Source organism: Primulina eburnea, chromosome 17 (assembly GCF_022965805.1).
Source record: "Primulina eburnea isolate SZY01 chromosome 17, ASM2296580v1, whole genome shotgun sequence".
Classification (NCBI taxonomy): Eukaryota; Viridiplantae; Streptophyta; class Magnoliopsida; order Lamiales; family Gesneriaceae; genus Primulina; species Primulina eburnea.
In genome coordinates this window covers 7,353,381-7,376,658 of record NC_133117.1, presented here as the reverse complement: position 1 = coordinate 7,376,658, position 23,278 = coordinate 7,353,381, and the positions used below count along the sequence as shown (strand labels likewise).

The 23,278-nt window shown below is 38.8% G+C and overlaps 1 protein-coding gene across 1 annotated transcript; it reads left to right on the top strand.

The window, feature by feature from the left end:
* The first annotated feature begins 719 nt into the window (after positions 1 to 719).
* LOC140818252 (6,7,8-trihydroxycoumarin synthase-like) lies at positions 720 to 2,474 on the top strand. The gene is made up of 2 exons (XM_073178161.1): positions 720 to 1,637; positions 1,766 to 2,474. The coding sequence occupies exons 1-2, from the start codon at positions 747 to 749 to the stop codon at positions 2,378 to 2,380; spliced, it is 1,506 nt and encodes a 501-aa protein (XP_073034262.1). The 5' UTR covers positions 720 to 746; the 3' UTR covers positions 2,381 to 2,474.
* Positions 2,475 to 23,278: the final 20,804 nt, after the last annotated feature.

Sequence of the window (23,278 nt, the reverse complement as noted above, 5' to 3'; positions counted from 1 at the left end):
AGTCTTCTTCCGTACAATTGATACCAATAGATTTGTGGAAAACTCTATTGACAAGAAGAAAGTTTCAGTATTGTTAACACAATTGAAAATATTCGAAGAAAATTTATTCACTCCCCCCTCTAAATTTCATATCTCGATTCTGACAAGAAATTATAAATTTTATAATATATTTTACAAATTTAGTGTCTAATTTTTTTTTTTTTACAAAAGTACTTATAAAAATATCCTACTATGTAAAGTTTGCATAATGATATTATTATATATGTATATATACACGCATATGAATTGATTTAATGAAAACTTAAAATGTAAGCCGTTAAATTAAATTTTTAGTGGAGACATATTTTTAAGTATTTATCAGATTTTGAGGATATATATCCATAGTTCATCTAGGCGAATCAAAGTCAATTCTTTCACCATCGCATCAATATATCTAGGGATTTGCCTATACTTCCGAACAATTTGCCTCCACAAATTAGCAAGTATTTATCTATTTTCCATTTTCCAATATTCAAAAGAAAAGAGAAAATAATCAATCCTCTAAATTGTTATGTTTGCTTTTTTGGTTATCGAACTTATCAAAGTTGTATTTAAGTCCTGAAATTTGCTATTTTAATTTTTGGGTTTTTAGTCTTATTTCCATTTATAATACACTCAAATTCGTTACACACATACAAAGTGATTTGCTACTATTATGTATAAATATATGAGCACTCGAAGAATATGGAAATCACGAAACATAAAAAATGATTCTCCTTCTGGCCTTGATTTTGCCTGTTGTCATCTTCTTCCTCTTCAAAACCCCGAAAAATGCAGCGAAATCCAATCTTCCGCCGTCTCCTCCGGGACTGTTCATCATTGGAAACCTTCACCAATTCGACGGCGTCAATACTCACCTCTATCTATTCAAACTCGCCAAAACATATGGTCCTCTCATGTCCATGAAGCTGGGTAAAGTTCAAGTTGTCGTAGTTTCTTCAGCGAAAATGGCGAAAGAAGTTCTAAAAACGCACGATCTCGCCTTCTGCAGCAGGCCGCCTTCTCTTGGCACGCAGAAATTAACCTACGGTGGATTGGATATAGGTTTCTCCCCTTACAGTGATTCTTGGAAGGAGTTAAGAAAGATTTGTGTGCTTCATTTGTTTAGCAACAAACAGGTCCAATCATTCCGGCCGATTCGAGAAGACGAAGTATTTCGTATGATAAAAAACATAGCAAATTCCAACTCATCTGGTCAAGAAGATGGTGTCAATCTGAGTACGATCGTCCTTGAATTGACTGTAACGTTGATCCGTAGGATTGCCTTTGGCAAGCAATCAGGTGAAGAGGAATCGAACAAACGAAAATTCGACCATCTTCTGATTCAGGCACAGTCGCTGCAAGCAGGTTTCTTTGTTTCCGATTATTTACCTTGGTTCAGTTGGGTGGACAAGTTAACTGGGATGTTATCCAGGCTGGATAAGACTTTCAAAGACATGGATGAGTTCTGCCAAGGACTGATTGATGAGCATCTGGATCCAAATTACAGGGATAAGACGAAGAATACCGATAATATTCTTGACATTTTACTCCAGCTTAAGGAACAGAACTTGTGCTCTATTGATTTGACATGGGATCGTATCAAGGCTGTGCTCTATGTAAGTTATCTCTTTTCATTCTCATAACAACTCCTTCGACATGGGTTCTATGATGTTTTTCATTGAATTTAACAGCTGAGACGAAAAATATTAACAAGATTGATTTCTTTATTGTACGCTGTTTTTAGGATATATTTGTCGCTGGAACCGACACAAGTGCAATGTTAATTATCTGGGCTATGACTGCCCTCATGCAAACTCCGCATACGATGAAGAAACTGCAAGCTGAAATTAGAGAAACCATTGGGAAAAAGGGTTTTGTAAACGAAGATGATGTGCCCAGGCTTCCCTATCTTAAAGCAGTCGTAAAGGAGACCTTAAGATTGTACCCACCAGCTCCACTTCTAGTACCTAGAGAATGTATGGAAGAACGCATTGTAGGAGGATACACCATCCCACCTAAAACTTTGGTCCATATCAATTCATGGGCTATTGCAAGAGATCCAGAATATTGGGAAAATCCAGATGAATTCTCTCCAGAGAGATTCTTGAATAGTTCTGTCGATGTGATCGGGCAAGACTTTGAGCTCCTACCTTTCGGCTCGGGAAGAAGGGGTTGTCCCGGGATATCGATGGGGCTTGCAAATACGGAGCTTGCACTCTCCAATCTTGTTTACTCTTTTGACTGGGAGTTGCCTCATGGATTAAAGAAAGATGGAATAGATACTGAAGTCTTGCCTGGGATTACTATGCATAAGAAAACTCCACTTTGCCTAGTACCGAGAAAATATATTTGTGCTTGAAACTTGATAAAGTTAAAAATATATATATGATATTATGTACTGAAATTCTGAAGAGTGAATAAATTCCCGGAGCTCATAGCTACACTAGTAGAAAAATCGGATTTTATTTCGGCAGCTTTACTTCGGCAATAACAAATTATGAAGTAATACATTACCAATAACTTCAGTAATAACACAAGCGAAGTAAAATAATATATTTTACTTCGGATGTTTAAAAACACGGGCTTCAATATTTTTTTTTATTATATTTTACTTCAGCATATCAATGTTGACGAAGTAAAAAAATAAGAAAAATAAGTTCGTGCTGAAGTAATAAGATGAACCGCGCAGATTAACAAAGGAAACTAAACTATACTGAACATTTAGCGACGTTTTGTCGCTAAAAAACCGTCGTTGATTTAATCAGCGACAGTTTTTCAAAACGTCGTCGCTAATAGCGAAGGTTTTTTCGCGCATATGCGCGCTCACTTCAGCGCATATGCGCGAGTGCCTCTGTTCTCGCATCGTAGCTACTGGCCTCCTCGCGCATATGAGCGCGACAGAGCGCGCATATGCGCGAGGTCCTCTGCCTACCTCGCGCATATGCGCGCATCGGTGTCGCGCATATGCGCGAGAGACACTGCCCTCACACATCAATTTTTGCATGTAATCACATTTCCCGTCACGGTTGGTTTTAAACCATCGCCGATTTAATCAGCGACGGTGTTACAAAAAACCGTAGCTATGAGCGACGGATTTTCAAAAACCGTCGCTATTAGCGACGGCTTTTAAGAAACCGTCGCTGATTCGATATTTATATCATATATCCTTCACAGACGAGCTCATTATATCCATCCACATTTTCTTTCAAAATTAACCCTAACACCACGCCGTTCCACTCATCGCCGTTGGCATCGAACCACCAACACCACCGCCGTTCCACTCACCGAGAGGGAAGCAAAACACCACCACCACCACCGTTCAAAGCACTGAGTTAGTCCGGCACCAGTTTCCCGAGGTATGGTATTGATTGGAACGATAATTGGTTAATTTCTTGTTGTCGTACCTCTGTTGAGTATTTATTGAAAATGGCCACCACCAACCTTATCAGAAGTTTGAAATACATGGTGTTAAGACTTTATATGTCAAGTGTATTCTAATGGACCATTAGATGGAGTAAAATAATTTCCCTTCCATTTTTCTTTTTCCAGAAGTTTGAGGTATTATGATCTTAGTCGAAAATATGCTACAAATTTTCAAGAATCTTGCAGATTTACTGGCTTGACGGAAAATGGTTTGTTATTCTTCGGTGTTCTTTTTTTTCCCCTGAATAGTGGGTTGCATGTTTTCTATGCGGCTCACGTGTTGACAGAATTAATGCAAGCGATTGGTAGGTCTTTCGATACTGTAATTGATGTATTGTTGTGTTCAAAGACTCAGTAGTCTATTGTCTTGTATTATCAAGAGCTACTAGTTGAGAAGTCCCTTTCTGTATGACTCAGTAGTTTCTGATGAGGTTGGTGGTTGAGATACACACCATTTCTTTGGAGGTGCGTGTTTTTTTCTAAGGCCTTGGTTGTCCGTCTCTGGGTTCTTAATGTTCGGCATTGTCTAAAATATTTGTTGTCCCCTTCTTGTTAGGCATTGTCTAATTTTCGATTTTTCTAACTTATATGCACTGTGTGTTGAGGACTGGACATGACGGTGTTTGTTAGTCATTGTCTCCGTCGAATTTTTCTGTTTTTCTAACTTATATGCATCTGTGTGGTCTTCTTTCGTTTGTTAGTCAATAGGTAGTCTTCTTTCGTTTTTTAGTCAATAGGTATTCTTCTTTCGTTTTTATTTGGTGGGTTGTTGGTTTTATCAATAAATTTGAAGCCCAGAAATCATATACGGGAGTATGATTCTGGATTGTACGTGTTGTCTTTTTTTCAAGATTCTTATATCATTTCCAAGTGGCACAAATTCAATATGTTCTTGCTTTTATGTTGATTTCGCTTATTGAAACAAGAAGTTGGGTGGCTTCAGATTTTGTTGGAGTTTAAGTGATCTGGTTTTGTCTTTTCCTGTTTTTTTTTTGTCTATATTTGTCCTCATTGGTTCCCTCATATCGGATTGAACTCGAGACTCTTGTTGTCTGCGTTTATTGGTACATGCATCATGTTAATCATATCAAAATTGTCTCATATATTAATTCTTTTACGTTAATCCTCAAATTAATATGGTTTTACTTTTTTGTGACTGTTGCGTGTTTTCACTACCGCAAGTGTACGGTGTCAAGTTTTAGTACTGGTTAGAGTACAGATATCGATCCCACGAGGAGTGTGTATAAAAATGTATATCAGTGCTCGTAATTAAAATAGTCTCAACTTTATTTAGAAAAATCAAATAAAAGGTTGGTTTGTTTGAACGAACTAATTGAAACAATGAATTAATTAAATCACCGAATTGAGAGATAATAATGAGAGAAAAGATTTCACAAAGTTTCCACGATAAATATTCACAGTTGAATTTTTATTCCTGAATTCCAATTATTTAATGGCCAAGAACACTTAGGTTATGTTATTCCCCCTTTCCCAAGTGACGAATAACTGTATCTATCAACTTCGATTCAATTATTCCTAATTAGAATCTAAGTTTCATAGATAATTGCAAACAATGTTCTTACTAAGTCTCGCTAAAGTTATACGCCTTCCGAACGATATAAACATTTAACGATGTGTTCTAATGATCTGTAATCATAGTCCCTCTCCCAAGTTGTAGAATTAATCAAACAACAAACAATTTATGACCAATAAATTGCAGTGCAATAAACACAGAGAAACACAAGTAAACATGAAATGGAATTCAATCTTGTAAAATAACCACGTCAAATCATCGTGTCCACTAAGCTACATCATTCTCTAGAATGGGAGATTAGTTCATCACGAAATCGAAATAAAAACGACGCATATTCAAAGTTTTAGACATTGACATATGAGAAAATAGAAATGCAAAATACAGATAACAAATCCGAAGTGTCGTCTCTGTCCCCAGATTCGTCGCTCTTCGTCTTTGTAATCGATCTTCGCGTGTCTTGCCTCCGTCTCGCCTTCCCTCCGAGTCTTCCCTCTGTATTTTTGTCCTAAACGGCGTGTCGTCTCAAATTGACCTACTCGCACCTTATATATTATTCTGAGACGCGGCGCGCGCGTGGTGGCGCGCGAGCTGCTGTGTCTGGCCGTGCATGTGTGAGCGCGGTAGCGCGAGAACTGGCGCGATGGCGGTAGGCGTCTGGTCATTCGCTTGTATGGGTGCGTGCGGGTGCGCGAGAGTTGGCGCGATGGCGCGCGATGTTCTGCTCGGGTGACTCATCTTTGCGCGCGCGGCTACGCGTGATATAGCGCGACCGCGCGCGCACTTCTGTCGATCAGCTTGGTTTCATACAATGGCACGATCGCGCACGCACCACTGTCCGTTGGTGTACTCTCGGTTGCGTAGTATGTCGTTTTCTTGGTCCACTTGACTTCGTGTCGCTATTTTCTCCATTCCTGAAAAGACAATCAAAACAAACCAAAACGCATAATTCTGTTCGAAACAAGCATAATTCAAAAGTGGAATTTAATATAAAATAAGTGCAAATATTGCACTTATCAAACCCCCCAAACTTGAACTTTTGCTAGTCCCGAGCAAAATAAAATAAAAGCAAGAAGTCAATTAACAAGTAGTGTAACTCTAAACAGTCATGGAAACGCAAAAAATGATATTGGCCTCAGACTTTTCTATTTTAATGTAATTCATGATTTCCCAAGAGTCACGTGTGTGTGTGATACGTCAATGTTCGTTTACCACATCGAGTGCTCAAATAGAGTTGTAATGCCCATTCGCCTTATAGAATCAAGAAATCCTCAGTTTAGTTCAACTCACACTTCATCAAAATATAAATTCGCATTCACATATCACATAGGACTTTATTGGTGTTTAATTGGCTCAATGAATATTCAACAAAAGTATACCAAAGATGAAATCACATAATGAGATGCTTGCAAGCAAGTGATTAAAGTCTATACTTGATGACTATGTTTTTCAGGTATCATAGGCTTGACTTGAACAACGTTTCTCCACTAGTATATTGGATAAATGTGACAAGGTTAATAGGTCTTGTAAGCTTGTAACGTTAGGCCACGGCTCATGGCTACAATAAAAGGTATGGAATTCAAAATTTGAGAGAAATAATCGAATCTTCGTCAATTTTGCTAGCATTTCATTCACCATCTCTTTATTGTTTTCTTCCCACTCATATCCTCCGTTTTCCAATTTTTTTTTCTTTTCACCACTTTTGTGTGATTCTTTTCATTGTTTTCCCTCCTCTTTTCTTTGCCAACTCCTTTTCGCACACTCTAACTTTTTCTTTTTCTTTTCAAGGAGCATTTGAATCATTACAACACCAATGCATTTATTTCTCTCAAAAGCAAGTAGGAAAATAAGTGTATAAGCTTCATTTGGTAGTTGCTGTGGGATATAGAATAAATACAAGTGGGGGCTAATTGTATGTCATTGACACACACCACTTGATTTTTTTTTATAGGCTCAAAATGGCACACTAGAGATATTTAATGTTCATTTGGTAGGCTCGAAGGCTCAACGGTTTCAAAGATCGCCTAAATATTTCTTATGTCACATATTATCCGTATTTCGCCTCGAAAAGTGCTCAAACAAGTTCTAGATTACCGTCAATCCATTAATCATCTCATACAAACCAGTCACATGCAATTTTCAATCAAAATGATATATGAAATAGGTGCACGAAGAAAAAGTAAGCATCTCAATTAACTTGAAGCTCAAAGGGCTACAATTGACAGTAAACAAAGAACACAGGCCCAAGGATATTGTGAAAAACTGCCTAGATCATTTCTATGTTTGTGAAAGTGTCAATCAATGTCATGCAAGAATTACCAAGAATCAGATATATGTCGTCTATTTAGCATCACAGGCATACAACTTGTCTCTGAGCAACAATAGTATCAATAAACACGACAGTGCAAAATATTTGTGACTTCTCAGTTATCATGAACACATATAAACTTCAGGACCACAATTCAATTTTCATCATCGGCCACACATTTTTCTTATCCATGATTTTTCCTAAAAAATATAGAATGAAAAAAGTAAATAAACACTAAAAAAACAGAATTAGACTACTGAGCAATAAAACTAAAAAATGCAGGAAAAATTCACCCTCCCCCAAACTTAAAGTATGCATTGTCCTCAATGTATAACAATAAAGAACCTGACAACACATACCTCGCTCCCTAATGTCAGAACTCGGGGCTCGAGTCATCGTTCCCGGTATCTTCAGCATCATCGTCCATGGGTTGTGGCGGTGATAGATCTGGTGGTGGGTACTGTGGTGGCCATACTGGATGTGGTGGAAAAGAAACATCCCCGGGTCCAGTAGGTGGAAAACGCTGGGCGATCACCGATGTAAAGTCCATCATAAAAGACATGAAAACATCAGTAGTGTGTCGGTGTTCGGCTAGCTCTCTGCGTTGCTCCTGCATATCATGTTCCAGTCGGAACATGCGATCTCCCAAACTGGATCGAGGGATCGATGGTGGTGGATGGCGTTGTCTGGCCCTTTGGTTGTATTCTGCCCTAGCCTCTTGTTGTTCCATCTCTCGTCTTCCTCGCAGGCGGTATGCTTCAGATACTGTTATTGGGGCATTAGCTTTCAAAAATGGTTCCTCGGAGCCCCATTGCACACCGGCATAAAGACATATGGCAGTAATAGTATGTGCACAAGGGAGATTGACGGTCATGAGTCCCGTGCCAGCACGCATGATAAAACTGTGGATGAGCTTCCCAAGATCGACGGTTCTCTCAGTCATTATGGCGTAGATCAACGCCACCTTATCCTTTGTAATATTCGTCTGATGTGATGATGGCATGATCCGTGAGAGAATAAACGATGCCCAACTGCGTGGATCACGGAGTAAGTCAGATTCTTCAGAGTGACTGGGGAGCCCTGATTCAAGCGCCACTCTGCACCCTCGATGCATAAGGTCCTGATAATCTCATCGTAGTTCACATCCCCAGTGATCAACTCAGTGTACCCGTCATTTTCAAAATCCGGCAGATTGTAGATTGCATTAATGGTGGCCGAATCAAAATAGACGAGTTGCCCTCGCACCAAAACTCCGTATTCCTCATGTTTGATTCTCAAATTCGCATAAAATTCACGGACTACGGATATCACGGCGTCTGGCGAAGACTGTGCTATATATACCCATCCCCTTCGCACAACTTCCTCGATTATATCGCATTCAAGGTCGCTCATATCTATCCCTCTTTCCTTGATTAAAGATCGAGACATAGTGCTCTCATACACCTTAGTGGCTTCCTCGTTCCAAAATTTGTGAGCATCGTAGGAACGAGACGAGGAAGCCCCATCCTTTGATCTTTTTCTAGGCGGCATAATTTTCAATTCTTGTCCACACCAATAATTAACAAATATAGAGCACAAACCCACCAACAATTGCTTGAAATCTGAAAATTATCCCAAATAATAATAATGTAGAAGAAACGGTACCCTTGAGTATAGATAATTAACCGGAGATGACGCTCGGCGGTAGCTAGTGGCGGCGTCGAGGGGCGGTGACGGCAGCGGCGTGCTTGAGCGGAGACAGCGGCGGCTGCTGTTGAGTGGAGGAGCGGTGGTGGTTGTGGCTTGCAGGTGGTTGTAGGAGATGAGTTGTGTGAAGGTTGTTTGTGTGAGAAGGAGTTGGATGGAAGTTGTGGAGGAGAGGAATAGTTGAGAGGAGAGTTTGTGTGGAGAAGATTTGAGGGAGGCGGCTGTTTTTAGGGGAGGAGAAGTTGTGTTTGTATAAAATGGGAGATAGGGTTTTAAATGGGGGGTAGGGACGCATCGCGCGCGGTCGCGCGAGAAGTGGCGCGGCCGCGCGCTGACTTCTGGCTTCTCCAAATAACTGAGAGCGCGCTATCGTGCGAGATATGGCACGGCCGCGCGCGCGCCTCGGGTTTCCTTCGTTAATGATTTGCGTGCTGTCGCGCGAGAACTCGCGCTGGGGCGCGCGGACTTCTGTGCTTTATGGTTGATGGAGTGCGCGCGGGTGCGCAAGAGTTGGCGCCACCACGCGCACCCTGTTGTACCGACCCACTGATAATCAGCGCGCTGCCACGCGAGATGTTGCACGATGGCGCGCATGCTGCTGTCCCTTGCCTCTTTTTTTTTTTTTAGATAACCTGCAAAAATAAAACGATTCAAATTAATACGCGAATGGAAATAATTAAAAGCAAGAAATAAAAGATAAAATAAAATAAAATTTATTAAATAAAATAAACAAAATAAATGCGAGAATTAATCGTGGGTTGCCTCCCACGTGGTGCTTTGTTTAATGTCATCAGCCCGACTACCAGTCATGTTCAATTGGGTTCACCCAGACTAAGATTGTCTATATTACTCACTTCAGTTCCATAGTATGCCTTAACCCGCTGTCCATTGACCTTGAAAGTTCGTCTATCACTGCACTTCAACTCGATAGCCACATGAGGATATACTGTTTCCACTACAAATGGCCCTAACCAACGTGATTTCAGTTTACCAGGAAACAATTTCAGACGAGAGTTGAATAGTAGTACTTGTTGTCCTGGTTTGAGCTCCCTTCGGACAATGATTTTGTCATGCCACTTCTTAGTTTGCTCCTTGTAGATCTTGGCATTTTCATAAGCGTCATTTCGGAATTCATCCATCTCACTTAACTGCAGTTTTCTGACATCGCCAGAAGCTTTCAGGTCGAAGTTCAACTTTTTAACTGCCTAAAATGCTCGGTGCTCCAGTTCTAGTGGCAAGTGGTATGCTTTCCCAAATACTAGCCTATAGGGAGACATCCCAATAGGCGTCTTAAATGCGGTCCGATAAGCCCATAACGCATCATCCAACTTCATAGCCCAATCCCCCCGGTTGGTGTTGACAGTCTTTTCTAGTATTTGCTTAATTTCCTGATTGGATACTTCAGCTTGTCCATTCGACTGAGGATGATATGCTAGTGCCACTTTGTGCTTCACATTGTATTTAGCCAAAAGTGAGTTGAAAATTCTATGGCAAAAATGCGTACCTTCGTCACTTATGATGGCTCTCGGCGTTCCAAACCTGGTGAAGATGTTTTTATGCACAAATTTCACTACAACATGAGAGTCATTAGTATTGGTGGCGATTGCTTCCACCCATTTCGACACATAATCAACAGCTAATAGAATGTAAGAATTACCAAAAGAAGGAGGAAAAGGTCCCATGAAGTCTATACCCCAAACGTCAAAAAGTTCCACTTCCAAAACATTTGTCAGTGGTAATTCGTGACGCCTAGAGATGTTTCCTAACCTCTGGCATCTATCACATGATTTTACTAAGGTATAACTATCTTTAAACAAACTAGGCCTATAGAAACCAGATTGCAATACCTTAGCTGCTGTTCGTGACGCTCCAAAGTGTCCACCATATGGTGAAGAATGACACTTCTCCAAAAATTTTTGGGCTTCGAGACCCTCCACGCATCTCCTAATCACTTGGTCAGCACACCTCTTGTACACAAATGGGTCATCCCAATAATAAAACTTGATATCATGGACAAACTTCTTCTTCTGATGATAGCTCAAATCTGGAGGAAGGGTACCACAGGACAAAAAATTTGCAATATCAGCAAACCAAGGAATTACAGTGTTTACCTCAAAGAGTTGCTCATCCGGAAAAATTTCCTGTATAGCTCCCTCTTCTTTCTTCTCCTCTAGCTCAAGCCTCGACAAATGATCAGCTACCTGATTCTCACTACCTTTTTTATCCTTGACCTCAAAGTCAAATTCTTGTAATAGCAAAATCCACCTTATCAAGCGTGGTTTTGCATCTTTCTTGGCGACAAGGTAGCGAATAGCTGCATGGTCAGTGAAAACGATTACCTTTGTGCCAATCAAATAAGGCCTTAATTTGTCGAAGGCAAATACTACTGCAAGCATCTCCTTCTCGGTCGTAGTGTAATTCTGCTGAGCAGCATCCATCGTGCGGCTTGCGTAGTAAATCGCCCTAAACATCTTGTCCCTTCTTTGGCCTAAGACAGCGCCCACTGCATAATCACTTGCATCACACATTAGCTCAAATGGCTCCTTCCAGTCCGGCACTATCATGATCGGTGCGGTCACCAATGCCATTTTGATCTTCTCAAATGCCTGCAAACAATCATCATCAAATATAAAAGTCGATTCTTTTTCAAGTAAATTACATAGGGGTTTAGTGATCTTATAAAAATCTTTAATAAATCTACGATAAAACCCCGCATGTCCTAAGAAGCTCCTTATTCCCTTGATGCTCTTTGGTGGAGGAAGTTTTTCAATGGTAACCACCTTGGCTCTATCTACCTCTAATCCCTGAGAAGACACTTTATGTCCAAGAACAATGCCCTCTTGGACCATAAAATGGCATTTCTCCCAGTTAAGAACTAAGTTCTTTTCTTGGCATCTCTGCAAAACAAGGGATATGTTATGTAAATAATGATCAAACGACGAACCGAATACCGAAAAATCGTCCATGAATACTTCCATTATTTCCTCTACCATATCTGCAAAAATGGCCATCATGCACCTCTAGAAAGTGGCAGGTGCATTGCATAGCTCAAACGGCATTCTCCGAAAAGCAAACGTGCCATAGGGACACGTGAAACTAGTCTTCTCCTGATCTTCTGGGGCTATAGCAATTTGGTTATAACCTGAATAGCCATCTAAAAAGCAATAATGACAATAACCAGCAAGTCTATCTAGCATCTGATCAATAAAAGGCAGTGGAAAATGATCCTTACGTGTGGCATTGTTTAACTTTCTATAATCAATACATACTCTCCAACCAGTAACAGTGCGAGTAGATATCAGTTCATCATTTTCGTTTCTAACCACAGTTATTCCACCTTTTTTCGGTACAGCTTGTACAGGAGACACCCAACTACTATCAGAAATGGCATAAATCACACCAGCATTTAGTAATTTCAGTACCTCATTTTTCACATCTTTCATTGCTGGATTCAATCGCCTCTGGTGGTCCACAGAAGGAGTATATGACTCCTCCATCAAAATTTTATGCATGCATATAGTGGGGCTAATTCCCCTAATATCAGAAATCGACCATCCTAAACCAGTTTTAAATTTCCTCAATACTCTCAATAATTTATCTTTTTCAGTACAAGTAAGAGAAGAAGAGATGATTACCGGATATGTCGACTTTTCAACTAAAAATGCATAACATAAATGGCTTGGCAGTTCCTTCAAGTCAAGCGAAGGTGCTTTTACCTCAATTTTCTCATTTATATCCAACTCTTCAGGCGGTGCATCTATTTTTCTTTCTTTCTGAGATGCTTCAAGAGCCAACAGCTGTTCTTTCACTTCCCAATTGTCTTCATCAACATATCCTGCAGCGCTTGTCAAACAACACTCCAAAGGATCCCTAGTTCCTGCACAATTAAGGGACATACATGAGTCTAAAATATCAATGCTTTTACAAGTGCTTACCTCATTTGATCCCTTCATGGTGTGATAGATATTAAAAATGACTGCTTCTCCGCCAACTCGCATGGTAAGTTCACCCTTGTGCACATCTATCAATGCCCTTCCAGTTGCCAGAAACGGTCTCCCAAAGATTAATGGAGCATCATGATCCTCTTCCATATCTAAAATCACAAAGCTAGCAGGAAAAATAAATTTATCCACTTTTACCAGTACATCTTCGACGATCCCACGTGGGTACGTGAGACTTCTGTCCGCAAGCTGTAAGGTGATAGTGGTAGGTTTGACTTCTCCGAGCTCCAGATCCCTGTAAATAGAAAATGGCATCAAATTAATACTTGCTCCTAAATCACATAAAGCTTTACTACATTTAGAACCACCAATAAAGCAAGGAATAGTAAAACTCCCTGGATCTTTTAGTTTCTGTGGTAGCTTCTTCTGCAGTATGGCGCTACACTCTTCACTAAGGTTCACAGTCTCAAACTACTGCAACTTCCTCTTCTTAGACATAACATCTTTGATAAACTTTGCATAATTCGGCATTTGCTCTAAAGCATCAGCAAATGGTATGTTGATGTGTATCTTCTTAAAAATTTCCAAAAATTTCGCAAACTGATCATTCAAATTCTTCTTTTTGAATCTCTGAGGGTATGGAAGGGTCAGTTTATATACTGGAGGTCGTTAAACTTCCACTTCTGTCTTGGATTCCTCATTTTTGCTTTTTTCAACTGTCTTCTCACTTTCCACTCTCTGTTTAGGAATTTGTACCTCCAATTCCTTTCCACTTCTCAAGGTGACTGCCTTGCACTGTTCTTTTGGGTTAACCTCTGTGTTGCTAGGAAATTGACCCCTATTCTGATCTTTCAACGCATTAGCCAACTGTCCAATTTGAGTTTCCAAAGATTTCATTGTGGCACCCATATTTCCCATGTGAGTCTCCATGTTATCAAGACGAGACTCAGTCCTTGCCATCCGATTTCCCGACTCAGCAACAAACGTTCCTACCAAATCCTCAAACGAAGGATTTCCCTCCCCCTTTGATTTATTGAACCCCGGTGGAGGATTCAACACATTTTTATTATTTGCATAAGAAAAATTTTCATGATTTCTTAATCCTGGATGATAAGTATTAGGGGGAGGGTTACCTCGATATCCTCCGAATCCTCCAAAATTTCTATTGTTGACGTACTGCGCTTCTTCAGGAATAGATTGTTCTTCAGCAACAGTTGATGGACTTTCAGTTTCGGATGTGCTTACCTTATTCATCGCTGCTATTTGAGTGGTCAATGCAGATACCTGAGCAGTGAGTGACGTAATAGGGTCCACAGCATAAACTCCAGCTGTCCTTTTTACTCCTGCCCTTTCAGATGGCCACTGGTAGCTAGTTATCGTCATCTGTTCCAGCAAGTTGTAAGCTTGATCGGGAGATTTAGCAAAGATCGTGCCACCAGCTGCAGCATCTATTGTTCCTCTTGTTTGCCCATTTAGACAGTTGTAGAATAATTCAATTTGCACCCACTCTTCGAAGCCATGGCTCGGGCACTTCCTCAACAGCTCCTTGTATCTTTCCCATGCCTCATACAATTGCTCAAAATCAGTCTGCCTGAACGTGCCAACCTCAATCTTCAACTGTGCAGACTTTGCAGGGGGAAAGTATTTTGCCAGAAATTTCGTCCCCAGCTCTTGCCAAGTAGTGATACTTCCTAAGGGAAGCGATTGAAGATATTCTCGTGCTTGATCCCTGAGAGAAAACGGAAACAAACGCAGTCTAATAATATCATCAGGCACATTATTAATCTTTACCGTATCCATTATCTCCAAGAAGGTTCTCAGGTGAACGTGAGGATCAGAGGTGGTTGTCCCAGCAAACTGGTTTTGCTTAACCATATTGATTAGAGCAGGCTTCAGTTCAAAATTATTGGCGTTGATTGTCCCTATTGCAATACCAGAGTAATGATTGTTGATCACTGGTCGGAAGTGATCTCTTATAGGAATCGCCTCTGGCTGGACGTGTCTGTCATTCTCTCTGTTCTCAGCCATTGATTGGATCTCTTCTCTTCTTGCTTTTCTTAATATTCTCGCAGTTCTTTCGATCTCCGGATCAAAAATAAGCAAGTCATAGTTTTGCGATCTTAGCATACACTGTCAAGCAGAAAAAATGAGAAACTCAATCAATATAAAATAAAATAAAAAATAAAAGCTCTAAATTAAAATCTAAACTAATTGGTAACAATACTGATATAAATTCAAATTAGACACTCCCCGGCAACGGCGCCAAAAACTTGTTGCGTGTTTTCACTACCGCAAGTGTACGGTTTCAAGTTTTAGTACTGGTTAGAGTACAGATATCGATCCCACGAGGAGTGTGTATAAAAATGTATATCAGTGCCCGTAATTAAAATAGTCTCAACTTTATTCAGAAGAATAAAATAAAAGGTTGGTTTGTTTGAACGAACTAATTGAAAACAATGAATTAATTAAATCACCGAATTGAGAGATAATAATGAGAGAAAATATCTAGAGAAATGATTTCACAAAGTTTCCACGATAAATATTCACAATTGAATTTCTATTCCTGAATTCCAATTATTTAATGGCCAAGAACACTTAGGTTATGTTATTCCCCCTTTCCCAAGTGACGAATAACCGTATCTATCAACTTCGATTCAATTATTCCTAATTAGAATCTAAGTTTCATAGATAATTGCAAACAATGTTCTTACTAAGCCTCGCTAAAGTTATACGCCTTCCGAACGATATAAACATTTAACGATGTGTTCTAATGATCTGTAATCCTAGTCCCTCTCCCGAGTTGTAGAATTAATCAAACAACAAACAATTTATGGCCAGTAAATTACAGTGCAACAAACACAGAGAAACACAAGTAAACATGAAATGGAATTCAATCTTGTAAAATAACCACGTCAAAGCATCGTGCCCACTAAGCTACATCATTCTCTAGAATGGGAGATTAGTTCATCACGAAATCGAAATAAAAACGACGCATATTCAAAGTTTTAGACATTGACATATGAGAAAATAGAAATGCAAAAGACAGATAACAAATCCGAAGTGTCGTATCTGTCCCCAGATTCGTCGCTCTTCGTCTTTGTAATCGATCTTCGCGTGTCTTGCCTCCGTCTCGCCTTCGCTCCGAGTCTTCCCTCTGTATTTTCGTCCAAAACGGCGTGTCGTCTCAGATTGACCTACTCGCACCTTATATATTATTCTAAGACGCGGCGCGTGCGCGGTGGCGCGCGAGCTGCTGTGTTTGGCCGTGCATGTGGGCGCGCGTTAGCGCGAGAACTGGCGCGATGGCGCGTAGGCGTCTGGTCATTCGCTTGTATGGGCGCGCGCGGGTGCGCGAGAGTTGGTGCGATGGCGCGCGATGTTCTGATCGGGTGACTCATCTTTGCGCACGTGGCTGCGCGTGATGTGGCGCGACCGCGCGCGCACTTCTGTCGATTAGCTTGGTTTCATGAAATGGCGCGATCGCGCGCGCACCACTGTCTGTTGGTGTGCTCTCGGTTGCTTGGTATGTCGTTTTCTTGGTCCACTTGACTTCGTGTTGCTATTTTCTCCATTCCTGAAAATACAATCAAAACAAACCAAAACGCATAATTCTGTTCGAAACAAGCATAATTCAAAAGTGGAATTTAATATAAAATAAGTGCAAATCTTGCACTTATCAGTGACCGCTTGTTCTTCGAAAAAAATTATGTTGTAAATGGGAAATTCTTATAATTGTTTTTAAGCATGGGTTAATTATATTTGTGTTCCAAGATTAAGTTTTAATTTTCCTAGCTAGCTTGGCGACTCATCCAGCCTTACGTTTTTTATGTTTTAATCATCCAGCCTTACGTTTTTTATGTTTCAAATTTCAGTTTGCAGGATGCATCAAGAACAAATATTACACCCAATGTCAATATGACGAGGTTAGAAGAGAATGGAGTGAATTTGTTTACTCCTATGTAGGTGCTTAGATGGATGGTGTATGTTGGGACAAATATTTTGTTTGTCATTGTGGATTTTTGTATATACTTTTGGTTTTGTGGATACATTTTTTGGGTTACTTGTGGATTGATGAATATGTAATTTTGGATTCGTGGATATTAATAATTTTTAGATGGATAATTAATGATTTTAATTATATTAGTGTATTAATACATATATTGCGAAATCTTTTTTTAACAATTACTTCATCAAAATAAAAAAAAAAAATGAAGTGTAATAGGTAAATTACTTCGTTGTTATTTGTAAATTGTGAAGTAACATAATATTAAATACTTCGTCAATAAGAAATCAGACGAAGTGATAGAATTAATTTACTTCAACATTGTTCTGTTAAAGCGAAGTTGTTTTGTGCAATTATTTCATCAAAATACAAATTACTGAAGTCTTTCGAACCACTTACTTTTTCACTAAATGTAAATTGTGAAGTAACATAATATAAAATACTTCAACAAATAGGATAAATGCTGAAGTTATAGATTATATTTACTTCCACAAATAGGATAAATTGTGAAGTTGTTTGTGTCTATTACCTCATCAAAATACATAACTACGAGGTCTTTCAGATGAATTACTTCGTCGATTATTGTAAATAATGAAGTAAAATATTATAAACTACTTCGCTAAATAATAATTAAGACGAAGTTATATATAATATATTACTTCATTATTTACAATAATCGATGAAGTAAAACACATTTCTTACTTCGGCACCGGTCCAATTCTGGACCGGTTTTCCTCTGAAAACCGGCCAAAGACTTCAGTATTTTCAATCATACAACTTCGGTTATTATGCGAAGTAAAAGGTACATCTATTACTTCATGTCCATATACTTCGGCAATTAACTACCTTATTACTTTATTGAATACGCGAAGTAAAAAGCGAATTTTCTACTAGTTCTAATAATGATTTGTTGTGATATATTTGGACTTGTTACATATAATCAGCTAGCTCATCTTCTCGAGATCCCATACCATTATATGTTAAAAGCCGAGGTCTTTTTTCTTTCACTATAGCTGCATTAAATGTTTTTATCATTTGCGTTAACGGTTATAATAACTTTTTGAAGTTCATTTTAAACGTCCTCTATTTTTTTTATATAAATCATAAACTCGAAAATTACTAATTAAAATAACTTAACATTTCCATAAATCAAACTAATTTAACATTTAAAATCTCAAGTGCGTAAAAATCTTTAAATCGTCAACTAACCAAAATCCTACGTCCATTTTTAAAAAGATCAACTAACAATTAAATAAAGCATGCAAATCTCTAATAATATCATTAACAATAATCTTTTAAATCTTTTATCTATCAAGCTAATGGAAAAATAAATGTCCCTCGGGAGTGTACTGCCGCACTCGATCCACTCAATCGTCAGCGCCTCCCATAATATCATCAAATCCTGGATCACACAAACCTAATGAGTCTAATGACTCAGCACGTTTTAAACATGATCAGCAAATAATACATATACAATCACAACCATTAAAATCATATTTTTATTTAAAATAGCTTTTAAGAATAAATTAATTGTAAATCGTAAAATCATTTAATCGTAAAGCTTTCAATCCTTTATCATTTTGGCTGAAGTTTGATCCTCGAAAGTGACTAGCTTTTATCATCTGGTCGATTGATCACTCTTCAGTTCCACATGGTCCGGGGCGGGCCCTAGGCTCCACCATGGAAATACGATCGTCGGGCTCCCTCTAGGGCCATTTCCCGTAAACAGATTCTCTCTGGGGCCTTTTCCCTCACGACATCTCCACAAAATTTTAAATGCATCCTTCCTTCTTAAAACGGATCCCTCATATATCATTTATCACTTGTCATAGTCAATTCACATCCCTCAAAATATTTTTCCTATTATTTTAAAAGCATAAAATATCATAACTTTCCAAAAATAGCATTTTACCAGTAAAAATTACACAGCTTTACCATAAATCATAAAATATCACATTTTCATAAAAATCATCATTTTAAATCATTTAACATGCATTATGTTATTTCAGGACGCAGCCAAGATTTTACGTAATTCCTAAGTGTAAAATGACTGTTTTGTCCCTAGACGTCAAATTTCTCGATTTTGAGTTTTTCTTATTTTTAGCGACATGGACTTATCCAAAATAATTATTTAAGCTTAAATCTAATTTTTCATAATTTTATTCAACTTAATTCGAGTATTTAAGATTTAATTCCCTAATTAATGATTCGTGAGGCGATTAATTTTCGAATAAATTCAAACTTTAATTTTTTCTTCTTAAACTTTAAACACAGACTTTTAATTACCTCACTATAAAAAAGTGGGTTTCCGCGGCGTGCGATTTGCGCCGCAGAAAGGTATCCGCAGCGTGCAAGGCACGCTGCGACGCACGATGTAAAGTTGAAAGCCGTCTTAACTTTGACACTATGGGCGGCGTGCGATTTACGCTGCGGTTTAGTCTAATAACGATGTGCAGAGTATGCTGTTGATAGTTAAACTATTGGCAGCGTGCATATGTACGCCGTTAATACACTATCTGCAACGTGCAATGTACGCCGTTAATGTTAAAGAAACATCTAAATATTAGCGACCGTTTGTGAAAAATCCGTCGCTAAATATTAGCGACGATGTTTAAATTTAGCGACGGTTTGCAACTGTAACGACGGTATTTAAATTTAGCGATGGTTTATAAAACCGTCGCTACAATCTGCGTAAAAATAAAAAAAATTATTTTATATTTTAGTAAATTTTTTTAAAAAATACAATACACCTATGATAAATAAACTCATAATCTTAATTAAAACACTTAAAAAATTAACCAAAAATTGAAACAAAAAAAAGTACCTAAATCGAAATTAAAATCGTATAAGAAAGAAAAATTTTTAAGTGTTGTAAAATAGTGTGTAGGAAAGTGGAACAGAAATCGGATATTTATAGACAATTTGCGAATATTACCGACGGTTTCCCATCAAACACTCGCTATTAGCGACAGTTTAAATATAAATGTCGCTGATTTATGGCAATTAGCGACGGTTTACTAAAAACTGTCGCTACAAGCGACGGTGTTTTATTATACCGTCGCCGATTTAAAATGGAGACGGTTTAAATAGCGACAGTTGTTAAAAACTGTCGCAATATTTAAATTAGCGACGGTTTCTTTAAAACCGTCGCTAGTTTAAAATTTCGCAACATTTTCCACAGCATGCTATCAATGCAAACCGTGAATGCATAGGGTATTAACAGCACACATTATGGCACGCTGCGGATAGTATATAATATTACTTTCCGCAGAATGCTTTTAATGCACGCCGTTAATGTATATGTTATTAACGGCGCGCATTAAAAGCACGCTGCGGAAAGTATATAATATTTACAACACACATAAATGCACGCTGCAGATATTACTTTCCGCAGCGTGCTTCTGATGCACGCCGTTATTTCTGTCAAGTGCAATAATATTAACAACGCACATATTGATGCACGCCGTTAAAAGCATATTCGCAGCGTGCTTTTAATGCACGCTGTTGATAACGTGATGCGGAAAATTATTTTTCTTGTAGTGCCTAAACTACCCTTGTGAGCCATGAACCACCCCTGTGGACTCATGGTTCGAAAATTTCCTTATTAATTTCAAGATTTGGTCCTTAATTGAGCCCACCGAGCCATTTCTCAATTTAGTCGAGCCACAGTCGAGCCTGTCCCTAGCCAACCCATCTAGGTACCCTACTGACTAGCCTTGACCCAAGGACCCAGCCCCAAACTCACGCACGAGCCCGGTGTCCAAGACTTCAAGCTGCGCACGTTCATTCTACCTTTACTAGGACTCTCCTACTTGAGCCACCACCGAGCCCACCTGGCCCTCACCGGCCATGGACCATGCTCAGCCCCCGCCAAACCTAGCCCAAGTCCTTGAACCACGCTACGAGCATGCTTCACAAAAACAAGTCGCGCGAGTTGCTCTTTCCCGTTTTGCTCGAGCCCGCGTCGAGCCACCCTGCACAGCCCCATGACCTGAACCCTTGGCCATCCTCCTAGACCCTACTGGACCAGCCTAGACCTACCAAACCAAACACGAACCCTTCCTGCAGTATCCGCCCCCCACACGTGCATGGAAAGAGTCCTTGTACGCGTGGGCTCTTCTCCCAACAGTCGTTTTCGAGCCCTCACCCGAACCCTATGACACAAAACATGCAAGGAAACCCTCCCTTCTTCTAACCGCCATGAACAGCCCTTTCCCAACCATGTCCAGACCTCTTTTCCCTTTAACTTATTCATCTTCTATTCATATTTCATCCTACGTTGGCAGCTTACTCGTTAGAAATCATATCATGACCACATATATGTAAAATCGTTTGGAAACTTTGAAAATATTCATCACATTTTTAAACCATCGTACTTAAATATTTTTCTTTCATAAACAATTAAAGCATGCATAATATGATTTGAATGATGCGTCAGAAACGTGTCTTTGCATTTAAAACGCTAGAATATTCAATCGTTGGCGAGGGTGCGAAGATGGACGACCGGACGACGAAGAACCCTAGCTTTTCTCCTTAATATTTTTAAAAACTATGTGTGTGCAAGTGTGTGTTTCAGCTGCTGAAGGCTGAATTATGGGGTGGAAGAAGCCCTAGGTTCTTATTTATAATTTTAATTAACATGATAATGATCTTTGGTTTTGGGCCTTCAAGTATAGGAGCAATTGGACCTACTCAATTTAGTTAAATTGGGTCCAATAACTCTTATTTAATTAAAACATAAAATTTTATAAAAATTAGTTTCCAAATATAATATTTTGGTTCTTTTAAGACTCCTTGTTTGCCCAAAACCGGCTTCCCGGAAAAAATCGAGCTCGAGTTGTAAAATAATTCGAACTCTAACATTTTTAGAAAAATTAAATCATTTTTAACATAGTAGGAAGCCTTGAAAATATTTAGTGAAAAATAAATAAATATTCTTGTCTTGGCCGTCTCTGGTCTCTTTTCCCCAGCCTATGATCGAATATTCGGGTAAAATCATTCAATTTCATGAAATAATGTCATATAATCATTTAATCCTGCAATCATACCTTTAATCATTTAATAAATTTCATGCAAGCATTTAAAACCAATTTTATTAAAACAATTAAGAAATTCAAATAATTTGCATACATGTGGTTTACGTAAGTTTGGTTTTTCGGACGTTACAAATCTCAAAATTTGCCTTGTCTTGATAAATGAAAAGCTTAGCTCCCCTATTCACTTCAAACTTAACCCTCTTACCTCAAATTTTATTTTCATTTCGGTCTTCACGATCACGAAAACTGTACTACTAACCCAAAAATTTTCAATGTTGTCTCCTAAATCCAGCTCAAGTAGGGCATGGAACATATTTTTCCTCTAAGTTCTTCATTATCCCCTTCAATTCCCATAACCAATTTTAACATTTCATGCAATAAAAGCATCGTAAAAATGTAACAGCTCGGTTTACCTAGTAATCAGTGTCGTGTCGGCTCTACCTCACTCCTCAGCTTGCATCACATAAACCCTTCCAGTCGTGGGTGGCTTGGGCTTTGTGCAATCCCCAGCCTTGTGTCCCAAATCTCTGCACTTGAAGTACTTGTAGGTGACCCACATGCACTTGCCATAGTGTTGACAATTTCACTCCTTTCATAGTGGTTTCTCAGTAGTCTTTGGAATGTTCTCTCTAGGTGGTTGTCCTTGTTGTTTTGGTCGTTTCGGTTGCCTAGCTGGTCCCGTATAAGGCTTCTTATTTTGCTGACTAGCTTGCTGAGCACGATTCCTCTTTCGCTACATTTCCCAATCAATATCCTTGAGTAACTGATCGGCTCTAAAAGATTTGGCAACGGCAGTAGTATAATAAGTAGGATCCCCGAGCATCACATCACGACGGATAGTCAGTCTCAAACCATCTAGGAAGTGTCGTAATTTTTCCACAGCATCATTCGCAATCAAGAGCACAAAATGACAGCCACTATCAAACTTCTGCACAAACTCATCAACAGACCAATCCCCCTGACATGACTCATAAACTCTCTCTTAAGCCTAGAACGAACCTCAGATGTGAAATATTTATCGTAGAACACCCTCTTGAAATCCTCCCAAGTCAATGTCAATAAATTCACTCATCCCTCCTTGTAACGTGATAAACATAAAAATTGTACATTAATTAAATGTTTTATAATTTAAATTTATAGTTTTGTTTTATTAAATGTTTAAATATTATATGTTTTATAATAAATTGTATAAAAAATAAGTTGTGTAATTAAAAGTTTTTACTATTTTTATAGGTTCGATAAAACAACAATAACCTTGGCGTTTTCAAATAGGATTAAGATGATTCTTAGACCTGTACAAGGTTGATGATAATATCTAAAATATTAGTG